The sequence below is a fragment of the Cydia fagiglandana genome, chromosome 6 (assembly GCF_963556715.1).
Source record: "Cydia fagiglandana chromosome 6, ilCydFagi1.1, whole genome shotgun sequence".
Classification (NCBI taxonomy): Eukaryota; Metazoa; Arthropoda; class Insecta; order Lepidoptera; family Tortricidae; genus Cydia; species Cydia fagiglandana.
The window spans coordinates 10,418,049-10,444,686 of NC_085937.1; the positions used below are offsets into that span (position 1 = coordinate 10,418,049).

General features: G+C 37.5%; 2 protein-coding genes across 6 annotated transcripts; one reads left to right on the forward strand and one right to left on the reverse strand.

Moving 5' to 3' along the window:
- The first annotated feature begins 281 nt into the window (after positions 1-281).
- Positions 282-13,246, forward strand: LOC134665170 (dnaJ homolog subfamily B member 6). Of its 3 annotated transcripts, none has more exons than XM_063522024.1 (7): positions 282-879; positions 3,121-3,217; positions 5,923-6,032; positions 6,798-6,935; positions 8,263-8,445; positions 10,453-10,732; positions 11,520-13,246. In XM_063522024.1, the coding sequence occupies exons 2-7, from the start codon at positions 3,153-3,155 to the stop codon at positions 11,617-11,619; spliced, it is 876 nt and encodes a 291-aa protein (XP_063378094.1). In that variant the 5' UTR covers positions 282-879; positions 3,121-3,152; the 3' UTR covers positions 11,620-13,246. The 3 variants fall into 3 exon arrangements, with proteins under 3 accessions (XP_063378094.1, XP_063378097.1, XP_063378095.1); XM_063522025.1 differs by lacking the exon at positions 282-879 and adding an exon at positions 962-1,061; XM_063522027.1 differs by lacking the exon at positions 6,798-6,935 and having other exon boundaries at positions 285-879.
- Positions 13,247-13,507: 261 nt separating this feature from the next.
- LOC134665168 (F-box only protein 21-like) lies at positions 13,508-24,102 on the reverse strand. Of its 3 annotated transcripts, XR_010098340.1 has the most exons (12): positions 23,791-24,102; positions 23,573-23,704; positions 23,060-23,212; positions 22,693-22,879; positions 22,015-22,209; positions 20,992-21,141; positions 20,264-20,421; positions 19,730-19,868; positions 19,125-19,199; positions 18,584-18,800; positions 15,001-18,237; positions 13,508-14,646 (listed from the first exon to the last, which is right to left on the reverse strand). XR_010098340.1 is itself a non-coding variant. In XM_063522022.1 (11 exons), exons 1-11 carry the CDS (start codon positions 23,955-23,957, stop codon positions 18,059-18,061), a joined length of 1,752 nt encoding a protein of 583 aa, XP_063378092.1. In that variant the 5' UTR covers positions 23,958-24,102; the 3' UTR covers positions 13,508-18,058. The 3 variants fall into 3 exon arrangements, 2 of the variants coding, with proteins under 2 accessions (XP_063378092.1, XP_063378093.1); XM_063522022.1 differs by having other exon boundaries at positions 13,508-18,237; XM_063522023.1 differs by having other exon boundaries at positions 13,508-18,237; positions 23,786-23,945.
- Between the last annotated feature and the right edge of the window lie 2,536 nt (positions 24,103-26,638).

A 26,638-nucleotide genomic window follows, 5' to 3' on the forward strand; every position in this document is an offset into this window, starting at 1 on the left:
AAAGAGCAGAAAAAATACAAACTATAGACTGTATCATTGTAAAAAACGGAATAAATCGCAATTTTCCACTTGCACGTGGACCTAGAAACCCTGTCTGTGGAGCAGACCCCTTAGGCTGCCACAGATGAGGGGGAGCGGCCATATTCATCTCCCACAGCTGAGGGGATATATCTCATTCTTTCCGATTTTAAAGTCTAGTCAGCTGATTTGGTAGTACAGACAGATTGGTACGTTGAGCGCGACAATGATTTGAATTGTTCGTTTTTATTACCCGCGCCGCGCGGGGCAGTCGGTAACGAGCGACGAGCGAGCGTTGTTGTTCGTGTTCGCTCCGGTCGGGTCCCCCTTCCAGAATAGGCGCAGACGAGACGAACCGCCACCGTCGTTGTTTGTGTCCCGTCAGTCGAAGTCACTTGAGTGGAAGATAACGCGCGTTTGGATTGTGTTATGTCTTTTAAACATTAGCTAGGCGCGGCGCGTCTACAAAAACGATTCTTCCATTACTAATGCTTTGTCTTATCGTTTTAATATTACTTGCTCCGAAACACGTCTATTTTGTATCGATTTTGTGAGCGATCCTTTCGTACCGTCGATATTGTAATAGAGCCAAGTTATTGAAATGTAAAATAGTGTTATTGTTATTTGATCGAGCACAAGGTGTCATTGGAAAAAATCAGTCATCCGTTTCATTCTGTTGTGTGTAGGGCGCAACGCGAGTGTCATCCCGTGTCGTAGCTCCAAAGGACTGTTAACCTCTATGTAACGTGTTAAGTGATAATAAGGGTGAAAATTCTAGACCGTTCAGTGAGGTGGAAAACATCGTGCAGTATCCGTGGTTGGCACCCATTTACTCACCGGAACAGCCAATGTTATTTTAAGGTTTGTGCCTATTTCTATTACACCTAAGAAACTGGGATCGTAATCAACGTTCACCCAGGTATTTTTTTTTATCTCATTACGAAACAGGTGTGTGAGAAAATTCATTTCAATGTGTTATATTAGTGTTACAACGTAATATTAGCACCATGTGTAGGTAGGCGAAGTTGCATTGCTCTCATGAGGTAAGCGAAATGTAATCACTCGATTCGACAAGAACATGATATCAAATAATAAGCAATATTTTTTCTTCGCTTATTTAATAAGACGATGAAATATTGCCTAAATGACATGTTTTAGGTGGTTTTAGTTCTATTCATAGTGTTGACTGTTAGTAAATAATGACAAATCTAGGGTTGGTAATTTCCCATTAAGCATTTGTTTTTTCACTACTTGCCAAGGTCATGCAAACAAAGCTACACTAAAGCTGCAGCTGTCTGTCTTGGTAACACTTGTAATTGCGGTGTTACCATTTTCCATTACATTTTATAATATTCCTTAATTTTGATGTTTTGATAGTGTTGTAAATAAATTGTTCCATATCCATACCTAAATTATGTATTGATAATTATTTATTAATATACTTAAAAGAAAGAATGAAATATAGATAAGTGCCAATGGATTATCAACATAACAAGTGTTCATTACACTTGAAACATTTGACCAGACTGTTGCTTACTAAAGATACTCCTATAATTATTTTGAAACTATAGAGTAGCCGATTTCTGATTTGATGACATTCCATAGTGTGGCTTAAATACTGCGTCTAACCAAAAATCGGCTCTCTAATCAACAAAATACAAAGAGTAGAGTAGATTTCTCGAGAAACAACCGTGTAGAATGCAGCAATGTAAGCTTCTATTCCAGAAACACTAGACTCTGACCATGCTAACTTTGCTTAAACTTACACATTCATGCACTCGGAGTAATTAACAACGGAGACGCCATGTCTAAAATTTTCGGTACAAAATAGTCTGCCGTTTTTTGCGGGGGAGGGGCACATCAAATGTATAGGTACGTCATGTCAGATAAACGTCAGTCCATACATATGGTTGACCATTGGCCGCCTATTTTCGACAGAGGGGAACGCCTGTTAATGGCGGCTCCATTGTTAATTACTCCGAGTTCATGCATGTCATTTCAACATATTTTGTGTCAAAAAATAATGTACATACACCCACCCACTACCTAAAATGTAATATACCCATACATTCCACAACTCTTCTCTTTCCATACAGACTCTACATTATTATTATCACAGAATGTGTAGCGAGTCCTGACTCCACGACTCACAACTGACTTGCAAGCGGACTGCAATAAAAAAAATCACAACAAGATATGGTTTTAAATTTATGGATAAGTACTTTTAAACTGGACTGCTTCTCTGAACAAAAATCAAAAAATTGTATCAAAGCATGATCAAAGCACATTAGCTTTCAAACAGAAGACACAAAACATGTCATTGTTGTGAATTCAAGCTTGTAGGTTTTAAGCAACAGGTACAAGTATGTTGTGACAACCATAAACAATACCAATAGAAAATTAAATACATGTCATTTTAGCACTCCATCAAGGTGACAGTATTATTTGATAGCTGCTTTTGAAGACATAAAAAACTAAACAAAAAACTTATGCCATTTTTTTAATCTACATACGAATTTTATTGAAAGGTATTGTAAATTAATTAGTACTCTTCTGTTTAACATTTTTGCTAAAATGTTTTAAAGCTAATTGGGAAATAAACTAATGTGGTATACCTAGAACACAGTACTATGTTGTATTTATAAATATAACCACTTAAGTGTCTGCAAGAGAGGTGAGGTGGATGTTTACACACAGTTAGGTACTTATATAGATTACTAATTGCAACAAAGATATGTAGTTGTAATCCTTTTGCAACTGTCTTGCAAAGGCATATGCCTGCGTGTGTGTGGGGCATTCAGTACCTGTTTCTGACTGTATGTTCACTGCAGTTTAATGCCTCATGCCATGTTTCATGATTCTATTTTTTTATATCCAGGTAACTTGACAAAAAATGCTTATAGGTATTTATTCTTTTCCAAAATTAATGACTCATATAATCTCTAATAAAACTCATCTTAAGTATCCCCGTACCTGTACATTTAAAGTTAATTAACTAAGCAAATAAATCCAGGTAACACTGCCATTCCGGAACCTCTGGATTAAGCAATATATATTTTTCTTCTCTGGGTATATTAAAAATTCGCATGTACATTATTCCAGGTGCTCCCGTGGCCCTTTAAGGGAATCTAGCAATGGTGGACTACTACAGGGTTTTGGGCGTTACTAAGGTTGCCACAGACACTGAAATAAAGAAAGCGTAAGTATTCCACAAATTTGTTTAACCACCTGCTCCAATAACCTGCAATTAAAATCAAGGGTTTAACCAAAAATATTAAAAGCAATATTTTAAAAACACCTATGTATCTTAGTTTAACTAAAATAATGCTTAATATAGGTTTTTACTAACCATTTTGATTAAAATATGTTAAGTTTTAATGATAGATTGTTGTAGTCATAAAGACCTAACAGTTTTATCTTAATAGAATACAATATATTATATAGACTGATCGGTTATTATTATTAGTATTATCTTCAGACTCTAAAATTTAAACGCCCATTTTTCCTGAAGAATTGGACCTAGGAGGAATGGATCGTAAATCCCAAAAAATATAAACTGGCAATAGATCAAGTCTCTAAACAAAAGACGCTTTCCATTTCCACATAGATTTTCGTACATTGACCCGTCTATTGCTATCTCTTTTGCACGTGCATAATTATATTTCTGTCCCGGTTGTCAATGTTACTGTGCGAGTTTGACAGCAATAATAGTAATACCCTAATAATAATCCAATTATACAATCAATCCAATTCTTGTATTCTTAATCTGGAAAGCGCCTCTTTTTTAATTTAGGAGAAACCTTGTAATTATAACAAATCAATGGGACAAGGTGAAGTACAATTAGTTAATCCTCGAGGGTCAATCGAGTTTATTGTGCAATTAGCAATACTAGAAACTCGAAAAATAAAAACAGTAGGTATACTTTACTCTTAGGGGTCATCCATTAATTACGTCACACCAATTTCTAGGTTTTTTGACCCCTCCCCCCCCCCCTTGTCACACTTGGTCACATTTGGCAAACCCCTCCCCCCCTAGTGTGACGTCACATTTTTTCTACGAAATCGCCAAATCGAATTAAGTAAGTACCTAAGTATTATTAATATTTTATCAAAATATTTTTGACGATATAAATATTAGTAATTTTATAACCCAAAACTGCTTAGGAAAGAAAATTAAACGATTAAAAACTATTTTCGTTTTAAAAACTTGTTATTTAAATGTACAGCGAACTAAATAATTTAAATAAATTTTCGGTTACTGATGAAGTTAAAGTGACGTCACAAAGTTTGTGTCTCCCCCCTCCCCCATGTCACAATATGTCACATTTTCTTGACCCCCTCCCTCCCCCTAAACGTGTGACGTAATTAATGGATGACCCCTTACACTCCATCAGAAAAATCAAGTTTTGTCCAATTCAATCTTTACAATGGGGTTGGCAACTGTCATCGGTTTTATAGATGGCGTCGGCATAGGTTTCCCCTGTTCCTAGTTCTGCTCCATTGAGATTTGGCTAACCATCTGGGTATAAAATAAAATAGAATTGACACTATTCCTAGGATTGTCAGAGAAATATGTAGGTACTAGCTAGGGTTGCCAACTTTTTTTTGGTGGAATATAGTATTTTCCAGAATAAGGCATCAAAAATATAGTACATTTCAAAAAAATATAGTACTTTTCCCACCCACAAGATGGACGGACGACCTTGTTAAGGCCGCCGGAAGACGCTGGATGCGGGTCGCTTCCAACCGGTGCCAATGAAGGTCCAAGGGGGAGGCCTATGTTCAGCAGTGGACGTCTTATGGCTGAGATGATGATGATGATGATAGTACTTTTAGATAAAATACTAAACATGAGTGTAATATACGTTTAATCGGAAATATAGTATTTTAGCGTACTATATATTTTTTCAAAAGTATATAGTACAGAGAGCCAAAATATAGTACAATACTATATAATATAGTACGGTTGGCAACCCTAGTACTAGCGTAACTAGCGCCATCTATAAAAAGTTTCGACCGGCCTTATTCCCTAGTTATATTAGGAAAAGTAAGGTACATGAAATCAATTTCCTATAGATGAATATGATGTAATAAATGGATGAAGAATTTATGCCATAAAATCCATTTTATGGCAAAAATGGCTTACATCATCTCTTCAAACTACTGGATCGATTTCTATCAAAAATTTAGCTAAGAACATCCACAAGGGAACTCGCTTTCACGTAAAAAAATCCGCATCAAAATCGATTCATCCATTGGAGAGCTACGATCTCCCAGACTGACAGGCAGACATTGGCGTCAAACATATAACATAGATTTAAAAATTGACAAGAAAATAGCTTACTTTAAGCTAAATAAGAAGCGCTGGTGGCCTAGCGGTAAGAGCGTGCGACTTGCAATCCGGAGGTCGCGGGTTCAAACCCCGGCTCGTACCAATGAGTTTTTCGGAACTTATGTACGAAATATCATTTGATATTTACCAGTCGCTTTTCGGTGAAGGAAAACATCGTGAGGAAACCTGCATACATCTGCGAAGAAATTCAAAGGTGTATGTGAAGTCCCCAATCCGCATTGGGCTAGCGTGGGGACTATAGCCCAAGCCCTCTCGCGCTCGAGAGGAGGCCTGTGCCCAGCAGTGGGACGTATATAGGCTGAGATGATGATGAAGCTAAATAAAATATGTTCGTATTCTTCCTGGGTAGGTATCTATTTGCACTTTCATTTTATACCGAGTACGCGCGTTGGGCCAAAGTTCTATTTAAATAGACGAGCTTATTAACAGGGAATGTCTTTATTTAGACTATGCCAATGTTGGATGTAAATAATAAAGGTACTCTCTTTAACGGAAGGACATGAGAAGTTCTCGAACTCAATTGTATATTAATAACTCAATTTTTCATACAGGTACAGGAAACTAGCCTTAAAATGGCATCCCGACAAAAACCCAGACAATGCAGACGAGGCAAATCGAAAATTCAAAGAGATTTCCGAGGCCTATGAAGTTTTATCAGATGGTAAGGATAAATCATATTCCTTATTTTGGATATTTTTATACACAATAGGTATTTTTTTCAGGCTAGAAGCACCTTTGGGTATTAAGTTGATGGTATAACTAAATTGTAATTTAAGTTTTTTTTCTTTCCCAATGCACTTTCTAATGTATTAGGCTAACTTAGTAAACTAGCAAAATTGATTATTAAATTATTATGTAGAAAAGTAATGTCCTGTGCATAAAAAGTAATACATAACTACCTACAATCTTGCGCTTGGCAATCTTGCTTTTCCTTTTATTTTACGGTGAGATTATTTCTATTCTTAGAGAGATATAAGGCTGGAACCCACTGCGGCGCTGAACAGTCCTAGTACATATTTGTAGCCAAACAACAGCAAGTGCTAATGCGAATGCACATGCCGGATGTAATGTCTAGTTTTACATATGAGGTGGCACATTGCTTGCGTTGCGTTCGCGCTTGATGTGCGTCACAGTGGGTTGCTATATTTACTGTTCCATCTTTATGACATGTTAAATAAATGATAGCACATGACAGGTCCCTCATGCAGCATGTATATAAATTATATAATTGGTAATATTAATTTAACTATACACCTAATGTTTCCGAAAAAAGAGGTTAGTGTACAGTTATTTAATAAGCAACAAAAACATACTTCGTAAAATGAAAACAATACGTAATGGGTACTTATATCTCAACTGCTCATACCTAAGTACAAGGAAAGCGCATGGTTATGATATTGTAAAAAAATGTTTTGTTGTTGGGTAGAAAACAAGCGGAAATTGTATGACGCCCGCGGATCCAGTCACCACAGTCACAGATATACGAGCAAGAACGGAGTCAATGGCCATCGGCACTATAGCTTCAAAGGGTTTTTCGGAGATACGCCTTTTCATCGATTCTTTGGTAGTTTCTCCTCTATTATAGGATTGGTTTTGTGATAATTGTAGACGATATAGTTGGGTTATGAATATTATCATAGGGACTTACACTGTAGATACTGCTTATTATAAGTAAATACTTCTTTAAAACAGGCCTCTAACAAATTATTTAAATGACTATGATGAAGATAACTTGTCCAAATATTTACATAGGCGTATTTTCATTGGTTGTTGGTACCCATTTAACGACACTCGTGCTGTATTCTTTTTACATAATTTAGAAAAAGAGGACAGCATGAACTGATCTGGTGGGCATTATCAGCTCATGGAAATAAGCTTTAATATGTGATAATATTCATAACATAATGTATATTGACCTAATTTTGTAACAAATAATGTTCTACCTTTGTACTAAACAAAAAAGTTTTTTTTTACAAACAATAACAATTAAGATTTTGAGTGATCGTTATTTTTCAATGCTAAACTAATATTAACCCGATGTGTGATTGTGTGAGTTTTATGATAATTTATTTGTTTACATTATAACGTTATTTTACTAGAGATAGTAGATTGGCTCACTTTATAGATCATGTGCTTGTTCCGAATCACTTTCCTGGACACATATTTTGTAGCTACCTAATTATGACGTTTCCGATTAGCTGGTAGAAGTAAATACCTAACGTCTATGAAATACCTAACCGGCAATGCCATTAAGTGACTCTGTCAAACACTCGAATAATTATCCTTATGCCTATTCTGGATGTAACTTTAACAGCAGATTTAGATGAAGGAATAGGATTTTCTCGTAATAGTCATAACAAAATTAATTTTTCTGAACTGATAATTAGTTTATGCAGACTACAAACATTTTTATATTAGACTTAATGAAGAAGCCCATTTCGCTATACTAGTATATATATAATACTTCGTCCGTTAGGTTGTTAATAAGAGAAAGAGACTAGCATCCGCCAGCCTCACTAGCGTACATAGTAACTTTATAGTTTCATTGCCCACAATAACTATAGTCGACCTAACATCAATTTGATAGCATGAATAATAATGCTTTAAAGTCTTAATAAATATAACATTATTAATTAAAATCGGTGTCAATTTTATAAATGGGAAACTAAAATAACTGCTTAATGCTTATGTTTGTGATTTTATCAAGTTTCAATGATAAAAAGTGTCGTAGATATACAAACAGGTTCTAACATCGGATTTCTTTTGAAAAGGAAAGTTAGGCAGCTAGGTAACTGGACTAAGATTAACTAGTTAGTCCAAAACGAGAATACTTTTCTACAGTTAAATTATAGGTAGGTACTTTTCTTAACTGGTTGAACTTGTTATTGCAGAAAGGAAGAGGCGAGTGTATGACCAGTACGGCAAAGAGGGCTTGAACAACTCCCGCGGGCGGCGCTCGGCCGCGGACGACGACTACGACTTCGGCTATTCGTCCTTCCCGTTCACATTCCGAGACCCCGAGGATGTCTTCAGAGAGTTCTTTGGTGGTTCCCCGTTCGGCGACCTGTTTGCTGGTATGTACTTGTCCTAAAGGTCTTATAAATAAAAAAGAACAACCGGCATCGACACATTTCCGCACCCGATTTATTGGTTTATTTGTTAAATATTAGGAAACTGGATAAATATGATAAAAAACTACCTATATACTTTTAATTGCGGGTATTTTGAAAGAACAATATAAATTAATTGGAACTTTCCTGTTGCATTCGTAGAAAAAGTTTACTTACGCTGATTAAAATGACCAGTTTTGCGGTTGTATATTACCTACATATTAGTAGGTAACAACTCTAGTAAAACGCTCAACAATGTCATATCGTTGTCATTGCCGTTTTTAGGGTTCCGTACCCAAAGGGTAAAACGGGACCCTATTAATAAGACTCCGCTGTCCGTCCGTCCGTCCGTGGCCAGGCTGTATCTCACGAACCGTGATAGCTAGAAAGTTAAAATTTTCAAACAACAAATGCTAAAAAGTACGGAATCCTCGGTGGGTGAATCCGACTCGCACTTGTCCGGTTTTTTTGGATAAAATACAAGATTTTATATTTTATGATGGCTATTCTATTCTAAACTGTGTTCGTATATTTACAGTAAGTATATAATACTATTACACATATAAGCGTATTATGATACATATAAGTTTGGATTTTTGGATATTTGCAATGACATGCAGTTTATCTTATTGCTAAGACATTTTACAGTGCGTTAGCTACTGAGGTATATTTATTTGTGGCTGATTGTACGTATGTAATGAACGGCTGCCAAAGTGGACTACTCGCGACATAAGTAGGTGCTCACGTAATAATCTGTCATTTCCTGGCACGTCCCCAATTTGTATGGGAAATATTCCCGGTAACTCTACGTCATGATTTATTTGTAAACAAAAATCTAGAATTTACTATTTATTAATAATACGGCCCTTCAGCTTATCTTTTGATGTAAAGGAACATGTACCTACTCTTTAGATTTCGGCTTTAGACTTTCAAAATTAAAGAGTGAAATCATTGAATGATTAATGAATCTTATCTGAAAATAGGTTGGTCATGGAAGTCCTAAAATAGATTTGTTATCTTATCTGAAAAGTTGTTTTTATTATTATTGTAGTTATAAATTATATATTTTTTCTCTACATTTCTCACTTGACAATTAACATATCTTAAGTGGCTAAGGGGTTGTGCACAAATCACGAGGTTCGATGGGGGAGGGGGGTCACGAAAAAATCACGATAGATCACGTTGGGGGAGGGGGGTATAAGAAAACCTCACGTGTAGTTTTCTACAGTGAACGAAACTAAGAAAAAAAACCTACCACATGAGTAGATACTTTTCTCTCTTGCTTTAGTTACACATAAAATCTTCACTCTGCACTTCAAAATAACGAAAATAGAAAAATAAACAAGATTTTCTATATACAATCTATTTATCTTAAAATTAGGACGAATGAAAACATTTCAAAAAAATACACGTGAGGTTGTGTGGGGGGAGGGGGGTAGCCAAAAACCTTACCAAATATACCAAGAGGGGGGGGGGGGGGGGTCAAAAAGTAGCCGAAAACTCCTCGCGTGATTTGTGCACAACCCTAAGGAACAGAGAGTCTTTAGCTCTATCTTCCTCTCTGCCGCACGAATATCACGAATATGTAAGTGAGATGGAGAGGCAGAGAACAATTTTCGATTTTTCTATGTTGGCGCTAGGCCTCCAGGACTCGGGACTACTTTGTTTTTAAACCTTTTCGACGCCATTGGCTTGATTCAAAGTCAGTACATTTCGTTCCCCACATGCACGCCACAACTTGATATGCTATACGGGTTGTTAACGTGTAAATTGCACGTGGCTTAGCATTGATGACACTATACTTCATTGACGTGGCAGCGAAACGGTTCATTTACTTAGGTATCTGTTAGAGCGTGCATCGCATGCGTTTTTCGACTTAAAATACGTGAGTGACCCGTTCTTAATATATTTAATGCGTACATCGCACTTACTAAAAACAAAAGTTGGTCAGTAAGTTATATTTGATTACAGAAATAAACGGTCACGGGCACCGGCACGGTCGTCGCGGGCACGGGCACGGCGGGCACGTGCACGGCGGGCAGCACGCGAGCACGTCGCTGACGTCGTCGCTGTTCAGCCCGTTCGGGTTCGGGCTGGGGCTGGACGACCTGTTCGCGCGCGCCTCCAACGGCAACTCGTTCACCTCCTTCTCCACCTTCAACAGCTCGCTGGCGGGCCAGGGCGGCGGCAACATGCGCAGCACCACCACCACCACGAGGGTCGTTAATGGCAAGAAGATTACTACTAAAAAGTGAGTCTAACTTACCTATCCCTAAAAAATTACAAAACGTAAAGGCTTCGTCTTACATGCACGTTTTCCGCGCGGGGTGTGAGCGGAGTGCGCTGCTTGTACATATAAAACGCTCACGCCCCGCCCGAAAAACGCGCCTGTGTGACGAAACCTTAAGTTGAAAGTCAGAATTTTCATTTAATTTCTATTCAGATCGTTATTCTGCATACAATAGCAATAAAATTATAGTCTTAAATACTCGTAGTTAGTGATATAGCCGAGGGATTTGACAAGTAAATTTGAAGTATACTCACAGACTTCTTGACGTAAAACGTTAAAGCCCGCGCGATCGCTAAATCTTCCGTCGCAAAGTTTCGCGCGGCGCGCCACATCTTTGGTTTCTTTTAAATTTTCTGTATTTAGGCCCCCTGTATTAAGAACCACATATCAATAATTGGTGTCTATATATATATCGACGCTTATCATGAATAGTGGCACAACTCAAAATGAAATGCTATTGCATTTAATATTCTATCTTTTACTGGTAAGATTTAAAATCGAACGGCATTTCATTTTGTTTTATGCCACTATTCATGATATAAGCGTTGATATGTGAATACTTGATTCTTTTCTATTGCACCTCAGGTTTATGTCCAAAAAAGGGTAAATTTTATTCCCCACAACACATTTTTTTTACTCTGATATCTTTGGTAGTCTTGGTGCGTGCGTTAATGTTAGATGTTTGGTGTGTGTTGGTAGTTGGTGTTAATGTTAGAATATATTTTGATTTTTTCTATTGTCCCTACAGGGTAACTGAGAACGGTCGGGAGACGGTGATGTCCTACGAAAACGGGATTTTGAAATCAAAGACTGTCAATGGTGTACCTCAATCTCTAACCTACAGTTAAACATTAATTATAGCTCATTGTAACCAAACTTGATCCAAATGACAACTCTATACTCAAGATGATAAGCTAATGTTCCATCTTATATTTTTGCTTTAAGTAATTCTTTTGGACAAATTGTAAATTTGCTGTGGTTAAACCTAAAATTTACTTATACTAGTTGTGATATATAATTCCTGGGCATAATGCATAACAAATTATAATTTACAGAACAAATGAAGGACTCGCTTCAACTCCTTTTTCTAAAAGAGAAACCTGTACTTGTGTTACAAGGTAAACTTTGTTATGCAATATGACCCAATTTACATTTATGAATATTGGTTATTTTAATTATTATACTATGTGAATTTACTTAATATTCTTTCGCTCAGGGCCCTGACCTGCAAAATCCATTTTGTAAACGGGCAGCATCGGGTTATATTTACAATTAATTGAGTTTACACTTAGCTTTTAAATGTCACGAGTACTGAGGTATCATGTTCGCTCATGTCACGTTTGTGTTCTGTGAAACGTCGCACGCGCGCTTTTGCTGATCTCGACGTGGTTTTTAAACTAAATATACTGATTTGGTGTCTCTGCTCTCGGAACACCATAACTGCTGCCAATTCTTTACTTATTTTAATAGTTATGTAGTTAGTATTTAATCATTTATTTTTGCAACTTTATGTCACGATGGTAAAGAAGCATAATTGTAACTATGTAACTTCTTTAATGTTTTTAATATAATCTAAATGTACGCAATCATCTAGAATGTGAGTCGCCTATGACTGCCGTCGACCATACTCGTAAACACTCGAAGCTTTAAGAGGACTGTCTCGGGTAGCAGGCCAGCGCCGCACCCGACCGTACTAACTATTAGGTAGCTGTAATTCTTAGAAAAGTCCCGTAACCGTAGTAATACAAACGAACTATTAATCGATATCGACATTTCTGCATTTAACGGGCAATCATAATGAAGATTGAAGGCACTTTACGAACTTACAGAAACGCGGCCTCATTTTGAAATTATCATTCCTGGTGTTTCTTTATTTCACTTGTTACTATTTAATATGTTGAAGCCAAAAAAATCGCTTTTAAGTACGTATTGTTAAAGTTTTAACGGCACCCTTATGCCTCCCTGACCTAAAGGCTCCAGAAGGGCTTGTAAATTTTATCACCCCTATTTAAAATCTCAACTAGTCAGACCATTCAGAAATTGCCTTAATTATTAGTTTTATTTTAATTATTTTACCACCCATTTTAAGAATTTGTATTAAACATCAAATGAGACGATCAGCAAAAGCCCTTCATAGTATGTGAACCACAATAAATCATTAAATTTTAGGATAGCTCTGTACTTAAAATAACTGCTTATAATTTCTGGATTAGAAATATTAGTTAAATACCTTACAAAGTCGTAAGGGTAGTCCGTATAAATATATCAGCGCTTTGCATTGGAAGTCAGCCTTCTCTCTAGTAGTGCCATTATAATCCTTTCGAAATCGAGATTCAACAACTAGGATAATTGTATATATGTTTAAAGTCTCATTAGTATAACGAAGACTTTGAAATGATCTCGTTTTTCATAAATTTGTCAACAACTATTTGAGCACTGCGAGGGATATGGATAAATAAAAATACTTTAATACTAGTTGTGTTTTATTCACTATTTCGCTGCTATTTAGACGGTAAGACGGCTTATAATATAAGCTGTAGTGACAACAATTAGGTAATTATTTGTGAAGTGATACGCCCTAAATTCCGATACGAAAAGAAATTAACCCTTTATAAGGCAGAGACGATTTGGAAACCACTTAGTTAATAAACATTTACGGAGAAGAACATCCTCTTTTTTACTTAACTATAATGGTATTATAATACCATTAGCAATAGGAAAGAAAGCCTGATATATAGCGAATATATCAGGCTTTCTTTCCTCATTCATACTTTTTCGGTCAGTATTTAATTTTAATGTAATTAATTAATCTATAGTATGTGGTCAATTTATGCACTATGCATGTCAAGGGAAGCAAGCTATCGTCATTGTTTCCATTATACTATTAAAAATATACACGTCGCTGTATCTAATAATTTGAATTATAGCTCTTGCATTTCACGTTGGCGAGTGGCGAGACTCTTATTGGTATGATGACAAGGTCTAATTTTGATAAATCCACTCTTCATCGTGAATTATAATTTTTTCAGTGATTTTCATATATTAATCCTACCCACTTCAAGATACACAATAATGTTCGATTTACCGTATGTAGTCAATTAAACGCTAGTCTGTATATAGAGCACCTTACTTATGTTTGTTATGTCAATGTCAATGAATAGGTGTATTGGAAACAGATTATCTGAAAACTCAAGTGCATATATTGACCACATGTTTTTCTTAATGATTTTGTTTTGTTTTTTGCTGTATAGATGTGTTCCCCAGTGCATTACAAACATGTTAGTGTATTTAACTTTCACGTAGCATATCTGTATAACTCGGGCCTTATAAAGGGTTAAACAGGGACAATTCTAGTATGGTATCATATAGGGCGTCCGCAATGTCACGCGTGTGAAATTGTTGGTAAAATCCGCCGCACGCGCCCGCGTCAGTTAGCGGCGCTACGAGCGATGTTATGGAAAATGCCAACAGTATAACGACAAACGTGGAAAGCGTGGAAACAGTACATATTGACAATTTGTAGAAAGTGGAAAAGATAGATTGGACATATAAGCATACGGTTACCTCGCGTCATAGGTACGTCAAATTTACATTTGACGAAGTTATTTAATATTTTGAAATAAATATTTTGATTAAAAAATAAAGACTGTATCGTTAATTATAGGGACAACTTACTTAGCCGTTTTTTTGGTATTATATTTTTATTTCAAAACTACAGATGTGTTTAATTAGTGCTTTAATAAGGTACACATTTCGTCCTGGGAACTCGACGTAAAGCATTATGGTTTGGACGAAATTTACCCAATCCTCTCGAGTAAAAATAACGAGTGCGGACAAATACTAGAAGAAATTTTGCGGTATGCGAACAAGCACATCTTCTTCTTCCTCGCGTTATCCCGGCATTTCGCCACGGCTCATAAAGAGCCTGGGGTCCGCTTGACAACTAATCCCATGATTTGACGTAGGCACTAGTTTTTACGAAAGCGACTGCCATCTGACCTTCCAACCCAGAGGGTAAACTAGGCCTTATTGGGATTAGTCCGGTTTCCTCACGATGTCTTCCTTCACCGAAAAGCGACTGGTAAATATCAAATGATATTTCGTACATAAGTTCCGAAAAACTCATTGGTACGAGCCGGGATTTGAACCCGCGACCTCCAGATTGCAAGTCGCACGCTCTCACCGCTAGGCCACCAGCGCTTTTTTTTTTTCGAACAAGAACATATCACACAAAAAAAAATCGTACTATGTAAACAGCAATTATACATGATTCGTATAGCGAAACATCTAGACATAGTCTAAGCATTTCTTTTCGTTAAAAAAAAGCTTAGGATCTGTGCATGGTGGCCTTTTAGAGAAAATGGCATGCTACTTACGACAACTATGACTTTGACATCTCATATAACTATCATGGAGCTTTTCTATCGACCCCCTCTAGCGATGGATCAACGCCATGAATGTCCGTTAGGCTTTGGTTTTAAGCTTATTCTTCTAGCGGTCTCCGTCATTACGCTTGCATCAGAAATTGAAGGGATTCCAAATCGTAGGGTGAAAAATCGTTTTTATGTAAAAATAAAAATTCACCACATTTATTCCGCAGCTGCTCAATTAAACAGTCATGAAGAGGACACTTAGATAACATGTTTTGGCAGCCTATTAACCTGTTGTTACTTTAAATCGTACCAACGAGTCGGTGAAATAGTCTCATATTCAGCTCGATAGGCTTGTCCGGACTGTATTTGCTATTCGGTATTAAAAGCATCATAAAGTCCCTAAAATAAAAAAAATGTCAAACCTTCTTTAATGATATAGCTTAAAAATACCCCCAGATCAAACCCTTAGAACATAGTAATACAAAATAATACACATGCCAACAGTTAGACCAGGTTTAATCTGTCCCTATACTTAACGATACAGTCTTTATTATGGGCAATCTTGGTAAAATGCACCTACGGTTGAGTAAGACTTGAGTTGTGGGTACGAGTAGGTACTGGGTTACTACACAAGACGACGATATACATACGTGATGTCTGTGTGAAAAGAGAAGAGTCGTGGAATGATTGGAGCCCAATACATTGCACGTTTTTCTCTTTCCGAACAGACTAAATATCCTATAACACTCATATAATTATATCCTAGATCATTTAATAACCGAAGTTGCCCTCAAAGAGTTTACCCCTCTGCCGAAAATCTTGCACAATTGTGCAAGATTTTGTATGGACTGACGTTTATCTGACATAGGTACAAAATAGCCATATATTTGACCACTATTTGACGTACCCCTCCCCCGCAAAAATTGGCAGATCGTTTTGTACAGAAAATGACAACAAAGGCGTCTCCAGTTACTAAATGCTCTAAGAAATATATGTATAAAATTTAAAATGTTTAAATATACAAAAAAACATCCTTAAATAACTAAGAAACAATGCATAATAACACAGAATAATAGTACTAGGTACAGAAGACTCACTCTCTAACAAAACGCGTCTGTTACGACCAGCACAGATATGGCCGCTAGGTGGCGACAGCGCCACGCGCGGATGTACTTTTAGCTACCTGTAGCAAAGCGACGAAATCGCGGAGTGAGCCACGCCTGGTAATAAACAAATAAAGTACCGGTAACACCCCATCAAGGGCATAAGATACCATGCCGTAATTAAATAAATTCCATGCCATAATGATTTCAACAATTCCCAATCGATTAAACCTTGATGATTGTTGTGAATGGTCTTATTGATTTACAATAGCTCTCTGTAAGAGTCCTGACACAATACATGTACACCATTTCAATGCTATATCTTAATACCGACTAATAAAAATACAACGTAACGTTATGTTTATATACTAGATACATCATTCGTATAAACTTCATCAGTTGCACCACATGCCTTCACGCATTTTTATTAAATCACAGTCTTTTGAGCACAATTCTTTCATGTTCTCAAGTTCATCATATTTTATCTTCCTCGAATTCATATACACGCAGAACAATGAAAATACAGCTTAGAAAATAAAAATAAAAGACGGAACGAGTCACACGTATAGATTGCCGCTATGTAGGTAATACATATATGTTTTCAACAATGTCATGCTGATTTTGTTTGGTGGCGTTCTCTTGTAGACCAATTGTGCTAACGTCAAACCAACTAATACCTAACAGGTACTTATTAAATGCTTAAGATTTTAAAGCTTTTCTAAAATATTTCTTATTCGTATGTCTTTCCATATCTCGGGACCATGGGGTCCCGGACCTTTGGGAGGCATGCGTGGGGCCGAAGCCAACAGCACAGAGGCCCTTTAAGACAAGTTTGATGTTATGTAATACACCAGCTAGAACCCATCCACGGGTACAAATAGATACCCGTAAATCGGTCCCAGCTGGCATAGGAGCTATTGTAAATACAGTGGAGAAGAGTGCCGGTTATGGTGTTGAAGTTTGGCTGGTCAAAAGATTGGGCTATTGCAGAGAGGTCCGGACACCTGCCATAACAATGCTCGCCAATTTATTCGTATTATTCTTATATTTGGAAATATTATATAAACCATAAAGGTTATCATTATCAGGTTACCAATAAATAAAATTTTCTGTATTTAAATATACTGTTTTCGATCCGATTTCAAAATGGCGAAACACTACTTAGGTATTAGAATAGACAGACACTATAAGATAAATAGACAATATTTGCTATATGTATCATACAATACTCTCGAGGAGCGTCGGAAATAATACCTACAGCCCTGTATTCCTGGCAGTTTGCTATTTATAAGCTAAATCTACCTATTGTCGACACGTCTCTATTGGGTTTAAAAACTGCTAATGGCTCACTATTAAGGCCTGTGCACATCGGGTGCATGTGCTTAGACGTGCACGTGCGCGTTGTAATATACAGATCCTTATCAGAGACGGCACACCGCTTGCGTGACGTGTGCGTGCGCGGCTGAAACATTTTAGCGCACGTCTACGCCCACGCAGCCGGTGTGTTCTGACCTTTAAAGGGCGATCTCAAAATGGTCTATTAACAGACAGTTTGGATTATCTTTTGCCAGCTCGCGCTGCGTTTTATAAACCGCCACCCAAAAATATCTTGGAGGCATTCGAACATACGTTAAATAGCTTATGTCATCTAATCTGTCAAGGGACCCAGACCCAGTGGCGCACTCTGCGTTGAGCGTTTACTTGTTTAACTTCATCATTGGCACGCTCAACCTTATTTCAAGGCAGCAGTGACGAGAATCCCGTGCCAATCAATGGGTGTTGTCACAGTACCACTATGTTGCGGTCCCGGTTTAGTTGAGGAGCTCGGCTCGCTCGCGGTACACGTTCACGACCGGCTCGTCGTCCGGGAACTCGGCCCGCTTCTCGTCGTTCGGGACGTACGCGAATCCGTCGAAATGGGTGAACTCCGTCGCTATCACTTCCTCGAGGTGGTAGAGACGGTTGGGCCGATCTAATTCCTTTAGAAACTCTGTAATACAATTAAAAAAAAATAACGATTAACTTTTTTATGCTTTGCGAACTTAGTCTTCCAGATCAACTAAGTAAGAATGAGGTAACACTCGCCACAATAGGTCTGCTTGGTCGACATGGCACTCGTATATTAGGCCCAAAAGTTACAATATTAATAAGGGGTTATTAGCACTATTAACTTGACCGGGGAAACTATGTAAAATTGCTCTTTGTCATTGACTCACCTGACTGAATATTAAACCATAAACATTTTATACTACATCTTCTCTGTCAATATATCGTATAGCTTTCAAATGAATGTTATTTAAGCATACTCTTAGGAGTTAGCTTTATCCATGATTTACCTTGGGGTACATAACGCTCCGACTGGTCCGCCGCGATGACGTTGTAGAACGGCTGCATGACGCCAAAGTACAGGCTCTCGGCCGTCATCTGGCTCTGCCACTTGAGCGCACAGTGCAGGTCCCAGCTGCGGATTATGCACACGTAGTCGTATCTGGTGTGGTAGCACGTCATACCCACGGCGTATTTCACGTTACTCGTACGATGTCTTATAGAGAACTGCAAAATATTTTTTTTGTGATAAGGAGATCAAGCCCTGCCAAGGAGTATGTTGCCTTGTAAAAAAAAATCGAGAAACATGCCGTCTTTCTACTTTCATAAACGAGGGTTTCCACCGCCTCATTTCTGTCGAAACATAAAAAAACTGCCAGTATAGTTGGACGGCGATTCTGGTTATTTGATAAAGGCCCTGTAAATCCACCTTACTAACTAGAAGCGACATAAAAATAAATGCCTGTTCTACAAAAGTGATGTGGATCAAATAACCAAATTACGTCGGGTCATAATTTGATTACAGACATAATAAAAAAACTTGGTACTTACTCGCTTCTTGTAGCAATCGACGGGCACTTCATTCCTGGAGAGCGCTCTAATTATCTCGATATGAGGAGTGCTCAACTGCAAAACACAATCGGTGAAAGTGACACTTTTAGTAAAATAAATTGTTATCAAAAAGGTTAATAGAGGTGTGGAAAAGATAGTTGGGGTTGGCCGGTCGAAGTATTTAGCAGATGGCTCCAGCAAAACCTCCCCTGCCTGTCCCTAGAATTGTCTCAAATTTTTGTTTATTTAATGGAATTTTATGCCCTGGATGCCAGCCCTTTCAGCCAAATCTCATAGAGAAAGGGGCAAGCTATGATGGCACCATCTATGCAAACCTATGGCAGTTGCCAACCCCATTAGTTTTGGCTTGATGAAGTATGCGTACAGTATCCCACAAACAGAATGCTTGTGTGAACGTTACTAGTACATATATATACTACTAAAACGGGATCCTGCAGAAAACCGTACCCGCAAAAAACGGGATATTCAGTCGGAAAGAGCTGTTACCCCTCTAGTGGTCTAGCTAGTGGGTCGGCTTATCGGCTCATACCTAAACGAACTGAATAGGTAATCGTTTGTCAGAACAGAATCTTATGAAAACTTACGTGCTTCAGGTTGAGAGGAGAGGTCATCGCTGACATATGGGTTGGGTCAAGTAAATATGGCAAGAAATTCTTATATGAACTGTGTGTACTCCGATTCGAACCCAAGAAATCCAATAGGTGCAAAGCATTGAGTGTATTCCTAAAAAATAAGAATATTTTAGAGTGTGTTACATTTCATGCTTCTGTCGCAAATGTTTTATATGTTGCTATATTATAAAATATATAGTAATGTGTCGGCAGAAGAGTTGAGCACACACACTGCTGCATATAGTTATATACTTAGTACGAATTTCAAAAAAGATAGTGCATGAACAAATGAGTAAAAGTATGGAAATTTATTGTTTCATCTTGCATTTTGCAGTTGCCTGCGGAAAATGTAATTTGGTAGGAAAAATGAACATTTATCTATTCCAAAATCCTGCTGTCGTTACATCACAATGTGGTTGTGGGCGTGACTGGCACTCACGACTCTAGTGATGATATCTATACCTAATAATTTAAAATGCTTTTTCAGAATACGTAATTATTAATTACCAGTTACGAATAGCTCCCATGCTCATGTGGAATGACGAGCAGATGTACTGGAGGAGGGAATCCGGGCAATATCTATAGTTGGTCGTCGGCCCGTTTTGCGAGAACGGGCAGCGGCGGCGGCGATTCAGCTCCCCGCTGGAAGGCTCCACTGTAAACACCTGCAAGCGTGGATACCATCACATACTACTTTAAATAGTCATGGAAAATAGTTTGTATTTGTTATGTAGAAGTTATTCGATATTAAACCTTATGTCAACGTAATAAGTATGTTAGCTCAACAGTTAAAGGCAGAGCTGTTGCGCAGAAACCGGTAACTGTCGGACGGGCAAGTAACTGATTGTGTGGTGAGCTACTCACGGAAGCTGCTCAGATGTTGTAGACGCAGGTTCGAAAAAACAATCTTTGGCGTTATTATTTTTTGTATTTCAAGAATTTAGCAGCATCTTGGGATTCGGAGCTTAGAGTATGTATCACGAGATTATGTACAGGCTCCTTAAGTATTCTTCTATAATGATAAGACTTAATGAAGAATGGAAGCCTTAACGTGAAAAGAATTGTGTATGTATGTCACTTTATTGCACATAAACAGATTTACATAAAACGGACAAAAACAAAACAAAAATGTTATTTATAAAGGCGAACTTATCCCTAAAAGGGATCTCTTCCAGCTAACCTTTGAGAAAATGCGAAAGGAATTATATGATATATGATAATAATCATAATAATACCTGCGGGTTTTTAGGGTCGGAATTATCACGCCACTCCAAAAACAGGTGGTTGGGGAATGCGATGAGCTCGCAGTTCACGCCGCATTTCTTGGCGACTGCCTGGTAGATCGCAGTAACCACTAGCACATTACCACATTTATTGTCCAGGACCTAGAAGGTATTAATTTAAACTTACACGATTTTTAAACATTATTAACTGTAATATGGGATTTAATCGCGTATAAGTAAGTTTTAAATTAGCGGCGCTAGGCAAGGAAATAAATGTTAGGTATAGGTATCTGCATTTTTGTTATTTGCTTGTGAATAATGTTATCTTATTGCTATTTAAAACTTTAATAAGAATATGATTAATGCTTATTGTGCTTCAAAATCTACTTTTGTACCTATGACAAGGTCAGACAGGCTTATCAAGTTTTTCCTTTGGAAGTTTTAATAAGTAGCAGTTGTATGACAGTTTTCATACGCAAAAAAACTAAAATGCAAAAATGATAGATAGCTCCACCAACAACAATGATGAGATTGACGAGGCACTCGGGAAAACTTTTTTGTATGGAGGTTGTTGTTATTGTTGTGTTGGCCGCCGTGTGGCGGCCGGCTTTAGAATAGTGCCAACCTTCACATAGGATAGGGTGTCGTACGAGGCGACTAAGTCCACAAACGAAGTAAGAAGCTATTTCGTCACAGGGGAGATGGTCCTCTTAGCATTGTTCTGCAATCCATCTAGGAGAAGGATACTCCAAAATAAAACCCGGAATGGAGTTTCCGTAAGGCGCGAGTAGGGTCCAACCTGAAATATGCGGCAGATTCCTGCAGCTGACCTGTCTCCACACGTATTGGCTCGCCTTTCCTGTGGCATAAGACAGTGAAGCCGAGAGGGAAATGCAGGTGCTGGGCATCCCTGCGTTTCCTTAATTCCGTCTCAGGCGGTGTAATGTATGTTACACCATAAATCGTCTGCAATAGACGTAAAGGCCAATGATGATGTTGTTATTGAATATTGAATAGTCACAGGTAAACAAATACCTTGACAATATCCAGGGTGTCCAAATTAGCTGCAGTGGTAATGGCCATATGCCGGTCATGATACACCACTTGCGTAACGGCCGATAAAATATCCCTCTCAGTAATTCTTTGCTTCTCGACGTCGTCTTCTACAGCTGCCTTTTTAATTTCATCTTCACGTAAAATAATTTTTACTTTCTCAACCAAGTCATTTATCTGAAATGTTTATACACGGCATCGAATTATCAAATAATGATAAAATACTATTTGACTGTATTTCACTAATTACTTGTGGTTTTATCGCCAACCATGTCAGCAGTATAAACCTATTCTTTATAGATTAGAAATTGTGATACTGATGTCTGATTAATTACTAACTACTTCACAGAATACCAAGAACAAAGAGCTTGTTAACATAATTATTTACATTTTAAATTCATAATTGAAGAAATCTATCAATATGTTCTTACACATAGGTAGTTGGTACAATGTAAACAATAGGGTAACCACATTAACCAAAAAATAAGTGAGATCAGATCTTCTAAAAAATAACAACTGTAGTTTCCAAATGTGTGGAACATCATCATGAATACCAATAAAATAAAATATATCTGGATTGCTTTGCATACCCACTGACATGATTAGCAGGCAGACACACATATTAGACATATATTAAATGAAAAGATTCAATATTATTACCCTTATTTCAATATGTTCATCAGGGTGTATGTGGAGTGTGTCAACCCACTGAATGAAGAAGTTACAGACAGCCTCGGGTGACAGTTCATTGTTCACATGCGCCCTCACCCACTTTAGAGATAGGAATGTGTGAATTAAATGCCTCAGAACAATCTTCGCATAGTGCATTTCCGTCAAAGTGAAGGGCCTGAGATAAAAAAATTGAATATAAGTGACTCAAACTAACAAATGTAAACACTATAGAAGGATTTATTTAACTATGTATATTGTTTTACTGTATATAGTAAGTGTTCATTCAAATATCTTAATAGGGCTTACAAATTTTATTCTATTTACCTTAATATTTAGAGTATGAGGAAATACTTACTTCTTGACTGTCTTGCAATTATTATTAATCATAATATTGCCTTTTCTGATTACATCTTGTAGAATGTATATTGCAAAATTAAAGCTGAATCTATTGACCAGGGCTGCTTTAAAGAAGGGTCTCACATCCTGAATGTTAATATCATTATCCCGCCTAAAAACAATAAATTATCAAATAATTCATACATAAGTGAAATTATTCCTAAACTAATATTTAGCTAAGTGTAAATGAATAAGGACTGGGTTTATTGGAATTGATTTGACCTAGCCTTAACCCAAACAAATATGAAACTACTAAAGTTAATTTGGGACTTCCATGGTTGACTGTAACATAGTATAGTAGATAGATAGATAATTTCTTTATTCATACCCACAACATACATGGTGTTAACATCAGATAAAACAAAAAAGTGCAAGCCATGTGTGGTGCTGGCTTGGCATGATGATCGTAGACAGACTTGAGGTAATAAATACGCAGAATTTGTTTTAAAATGAGTCAACAAAATTTAAATACCCATAAAACTGTGGTGACATTGCAATAAGCTCCAAATACACCTGCTTCTTCACTGTGTGATACCCCTCGAGTTCAACCAACCAATCTCCTTCAGTATATTGTTCAAGTATCTTAAATAGAGGGTCTGGCAACCTGTAATAATCCATTATATTTCATTATGTTTTTTTCTGTACCTATTGAAGATATCCTTAATTTAAACTAAATAAGAATGACCTTACGTTCGTTTTGTCATTTCTTTCCATAAGTATTGATTACTCCTCACGAAGTCGTGAAATCGCTTGCAAGTTGCACCGAAACGTAGAATATCGCGGATATCATTTCTATCTAGTATCAATGTTATTATTTCGTTCGGCAGACTTTTTATTGCACAGGTTTCTTCCTCCATTTTGCTATAATATTTGATTATAATCACAATAAATAATTGATAAGTTTTGTAAGCTCACTATATTATTATTATTTGACAAGTATAATATATATATTATTTTCATCAACAAAGTGATCGACCAAGCCCCTATTTATATGAAAACCCAATGGAAAGGAAATTAGAAATTGACATGACATTGACACTAATGACAGTCGGTAGATTTTAGGTGCGTTCGGAATATATTTTATGGCTGGCCACAGACGTTCGGTTTCATGATATCCGAATTGGGAATAGAGCCTGACCAAGAAAAGTCTGCAGCGGATTTGATAGCCAACGCAGTGCACGTGTTATTTTAAACGTCAAACTTCTATTAAATTATGACGTATAAATAACACTTACACGGCGTTGGCTATCAAACCTGCTGCAGACTTTTCTTGGTCTGCCTCTACAGATTCGGGAACCTGAATGCACTTGTTTCATACAAAATGTTTGACCAGACGCACACGTTCTGTATTTTTCCGAACGGGAAAAATACCTTAAGGCCCCTGTACATATTGGGCCAGCGTGGGCCAGTCTGGGGGACGCATTTATGCATGGCTGCGTCCCTAGGATGTACAGGGGCCTTTATTTTCGCTCCGCGACTTCGCGCCGCGATACACGCACAGGGGGCTTGACGTTCGTTCCAAAGCGCAGCCCAAAGAGCAAGTATATTAGTCGCAGCCTCGTGTTCGGATGCTTTGAATGGAAGAGATCTCTTTCTCGCTCTCACTTATGAAAGATAACACCGCGGTCTTGGTGCGGTGCGGTAGTGTGTTACGGCTATTACAGTATCTTTACTATCTTTGAATTTAAGTTTGTGTGTATGAAAACCATTGAAAACTGTCACACTGCTGTTTACATCTAAAGCCTCCTCCACACTCGTGCGCGAATCGCGGCTTCGCCCGCGATTCACGTGCATAGTCTGGAGGGGGCTTAAGAAATGTAAAATTTGACTTGCCTGACGCATGACCTTAGTCAACGATCGTTACAGTATGATCGTATCCGGCACGAAGGACCAATTTATGGTCCTTCGATATTCGAACCGGATACCTATGATCAATTGGTCATACTGATGATAGGGAGACTGCTATAGTTATTGCCCACTCTTAACAACAAAAAGGCTTCAATTGGCTTGTTTTTTTTTCTGAATTGTAAGGAGTAGCCAATTACTATGTAATGGCCATACGTCGGACTCCAGCGGGCATTTTCGTGGCATGTCAGAATGATAGGTAAGGTTCGCAAATCAATCAATTCACTTTCGAGTATTTGTACTTAGTATTTGGTACCTAGTATTTATAATGTGAAATTCCAAATATCATAGCAACTAACTGCGTTATTTATAAACCTACTTGAACTACACATAAGTCAAAATGGCGAAAAAGTTCGTTTGGCTTTATCCGTCACTCAGACAATTGCAGCTGTGAGAAAGGAACAAAACAAATGAGTTAACTGGGCATGTCAAGTTCTATGAACACGGCTATGTTACAAATACTAGGTACATTATGATACTCGTAAGTTAAGATTTTTTTGTAAACCTTACCTTGCCCTCAAACTGCCCCCTATAGTCCGACGTATGGTAATGGCTAATAACTGACGATCAGTCTGGCCTAGTGGGTAGTGACCCTGCCTGTGCGAAGCCGATGGTCCTGGGTTCGAATCCCAGTAAGGGCATTTATTTGTGTGATGACACAGATATTTGTTCCTGAGTCATGGTTGTTTTCTATGTATTTAAGTACATATTTATATATTATATATATCGTTGTCTGAGTACATACCCACAATACAAGCCTTCTTGAGCTTACTGTGGGACTTAGTCAATCTGTGTAAGAATGTCCTATAATATTTATTTATTATTTATTTAACTACAGCAGTCACCTTATTTATGATTTTTCCTTGTGCTCACCTTATGGAGGTGGTTACCTATTTACCTTTCTCCATTGTACTTAAATGTTTTTTTTTTATCTACCTAGTAGTTTAACAACTCTCTAGTAGTTTATCTGCGACGACGCCGCGGACAAAGGCTAGTTATATTTTTGAGATTTCTGGTTCATTATACTTACTTAGGTATCTATTTACTATCCCAAAATGTTTTAATGTCCATCACACTGTACCCGGTCATAATCCCTGAAAACAAAATCTTTTAACTAATTGCCGATTTATATCGATTTAGTCTAGCTATTAAAACTATTCATCGCATGACAGTACAATCCCTAATTGATATAAATAAGCAAGTCAAGCAAGAACAAAACTACATCCCTACAGGTTCCGTTTCATAAAAATAAAATATCTACTAAAATTTTAAATAAAGGGGTCCGTATAATATAAATGTAAAAGAGTAGAGCCTACCACTATTACCACGATCACCGAATTTCGCAAATTGGAGACAGAAGGATTCCTCTGTCACTCTAATTATGCCTTAATTAGATAACTTTTGCGGTATCGTCTTGGGTCGTCCCATTCGTTTTTCGTCACGTTCTTAAATTAGTCCTATTCTGCTTTCGTCACTCATTCTACATTGAAAGCCACCGACGATTGGAACGAATGTAGAATGAGTGACGAAAGCAGAATAGGACTAATTTAAGAACTTGACGAAAAACTAATGGGACGACCCAAGACGATACCACTTTTGCATATTCGACCGCTAATTCGGTAATTAAATAACA

Excerpts from the sequence above, each read along its gene's own strand:
- LOC134665170 (XM_063522024.1), top strand. The coding sequence starts at position 3,153 with ATGGTGGACTACTACAGGGTTTTGGGCGTTACTAAGGTTGCCACAGAC. Across the intron at positions 6,936-8,262 it reads GCCTTTTCATCGATTCTTTG|AAAGGAAGAGGCGAGTGTAT; the intron begins GTAGTTTCTCCT and ends TTGTTATTGCAG. Across the intron at positions 8,446-10,452 it reads GTTCGGCGACCTGTTTGCTG|AAATAAACGGTCACGGGCAC; the intron begins GTATGTACTTGT and ends ATTTGATTACAG.
- LOC134665168 (XM_063522022.1), bottom strand. The coding sequence starts at position 23,957 with ATGGAGGAAGAAACCTGTGCAATAAAAAGTCTGCCGAACGAAATAATA. Across the intron at positions 22,880-23,059 it reads AATTGCAAGACAGTCAAGAA|GCCCTTCACTTTGACGGAAA; the intron begins GTAAGTATTTCC and ends TTTTTATCTCAG. Across the intron at positions 19,869-20,263 it reads ATGGGAGCTATTCGTAACTG|GAATACACTCAATGCTTTGC; the intron begins GTAATTAATAAT and ends CTTATTTTTTAG.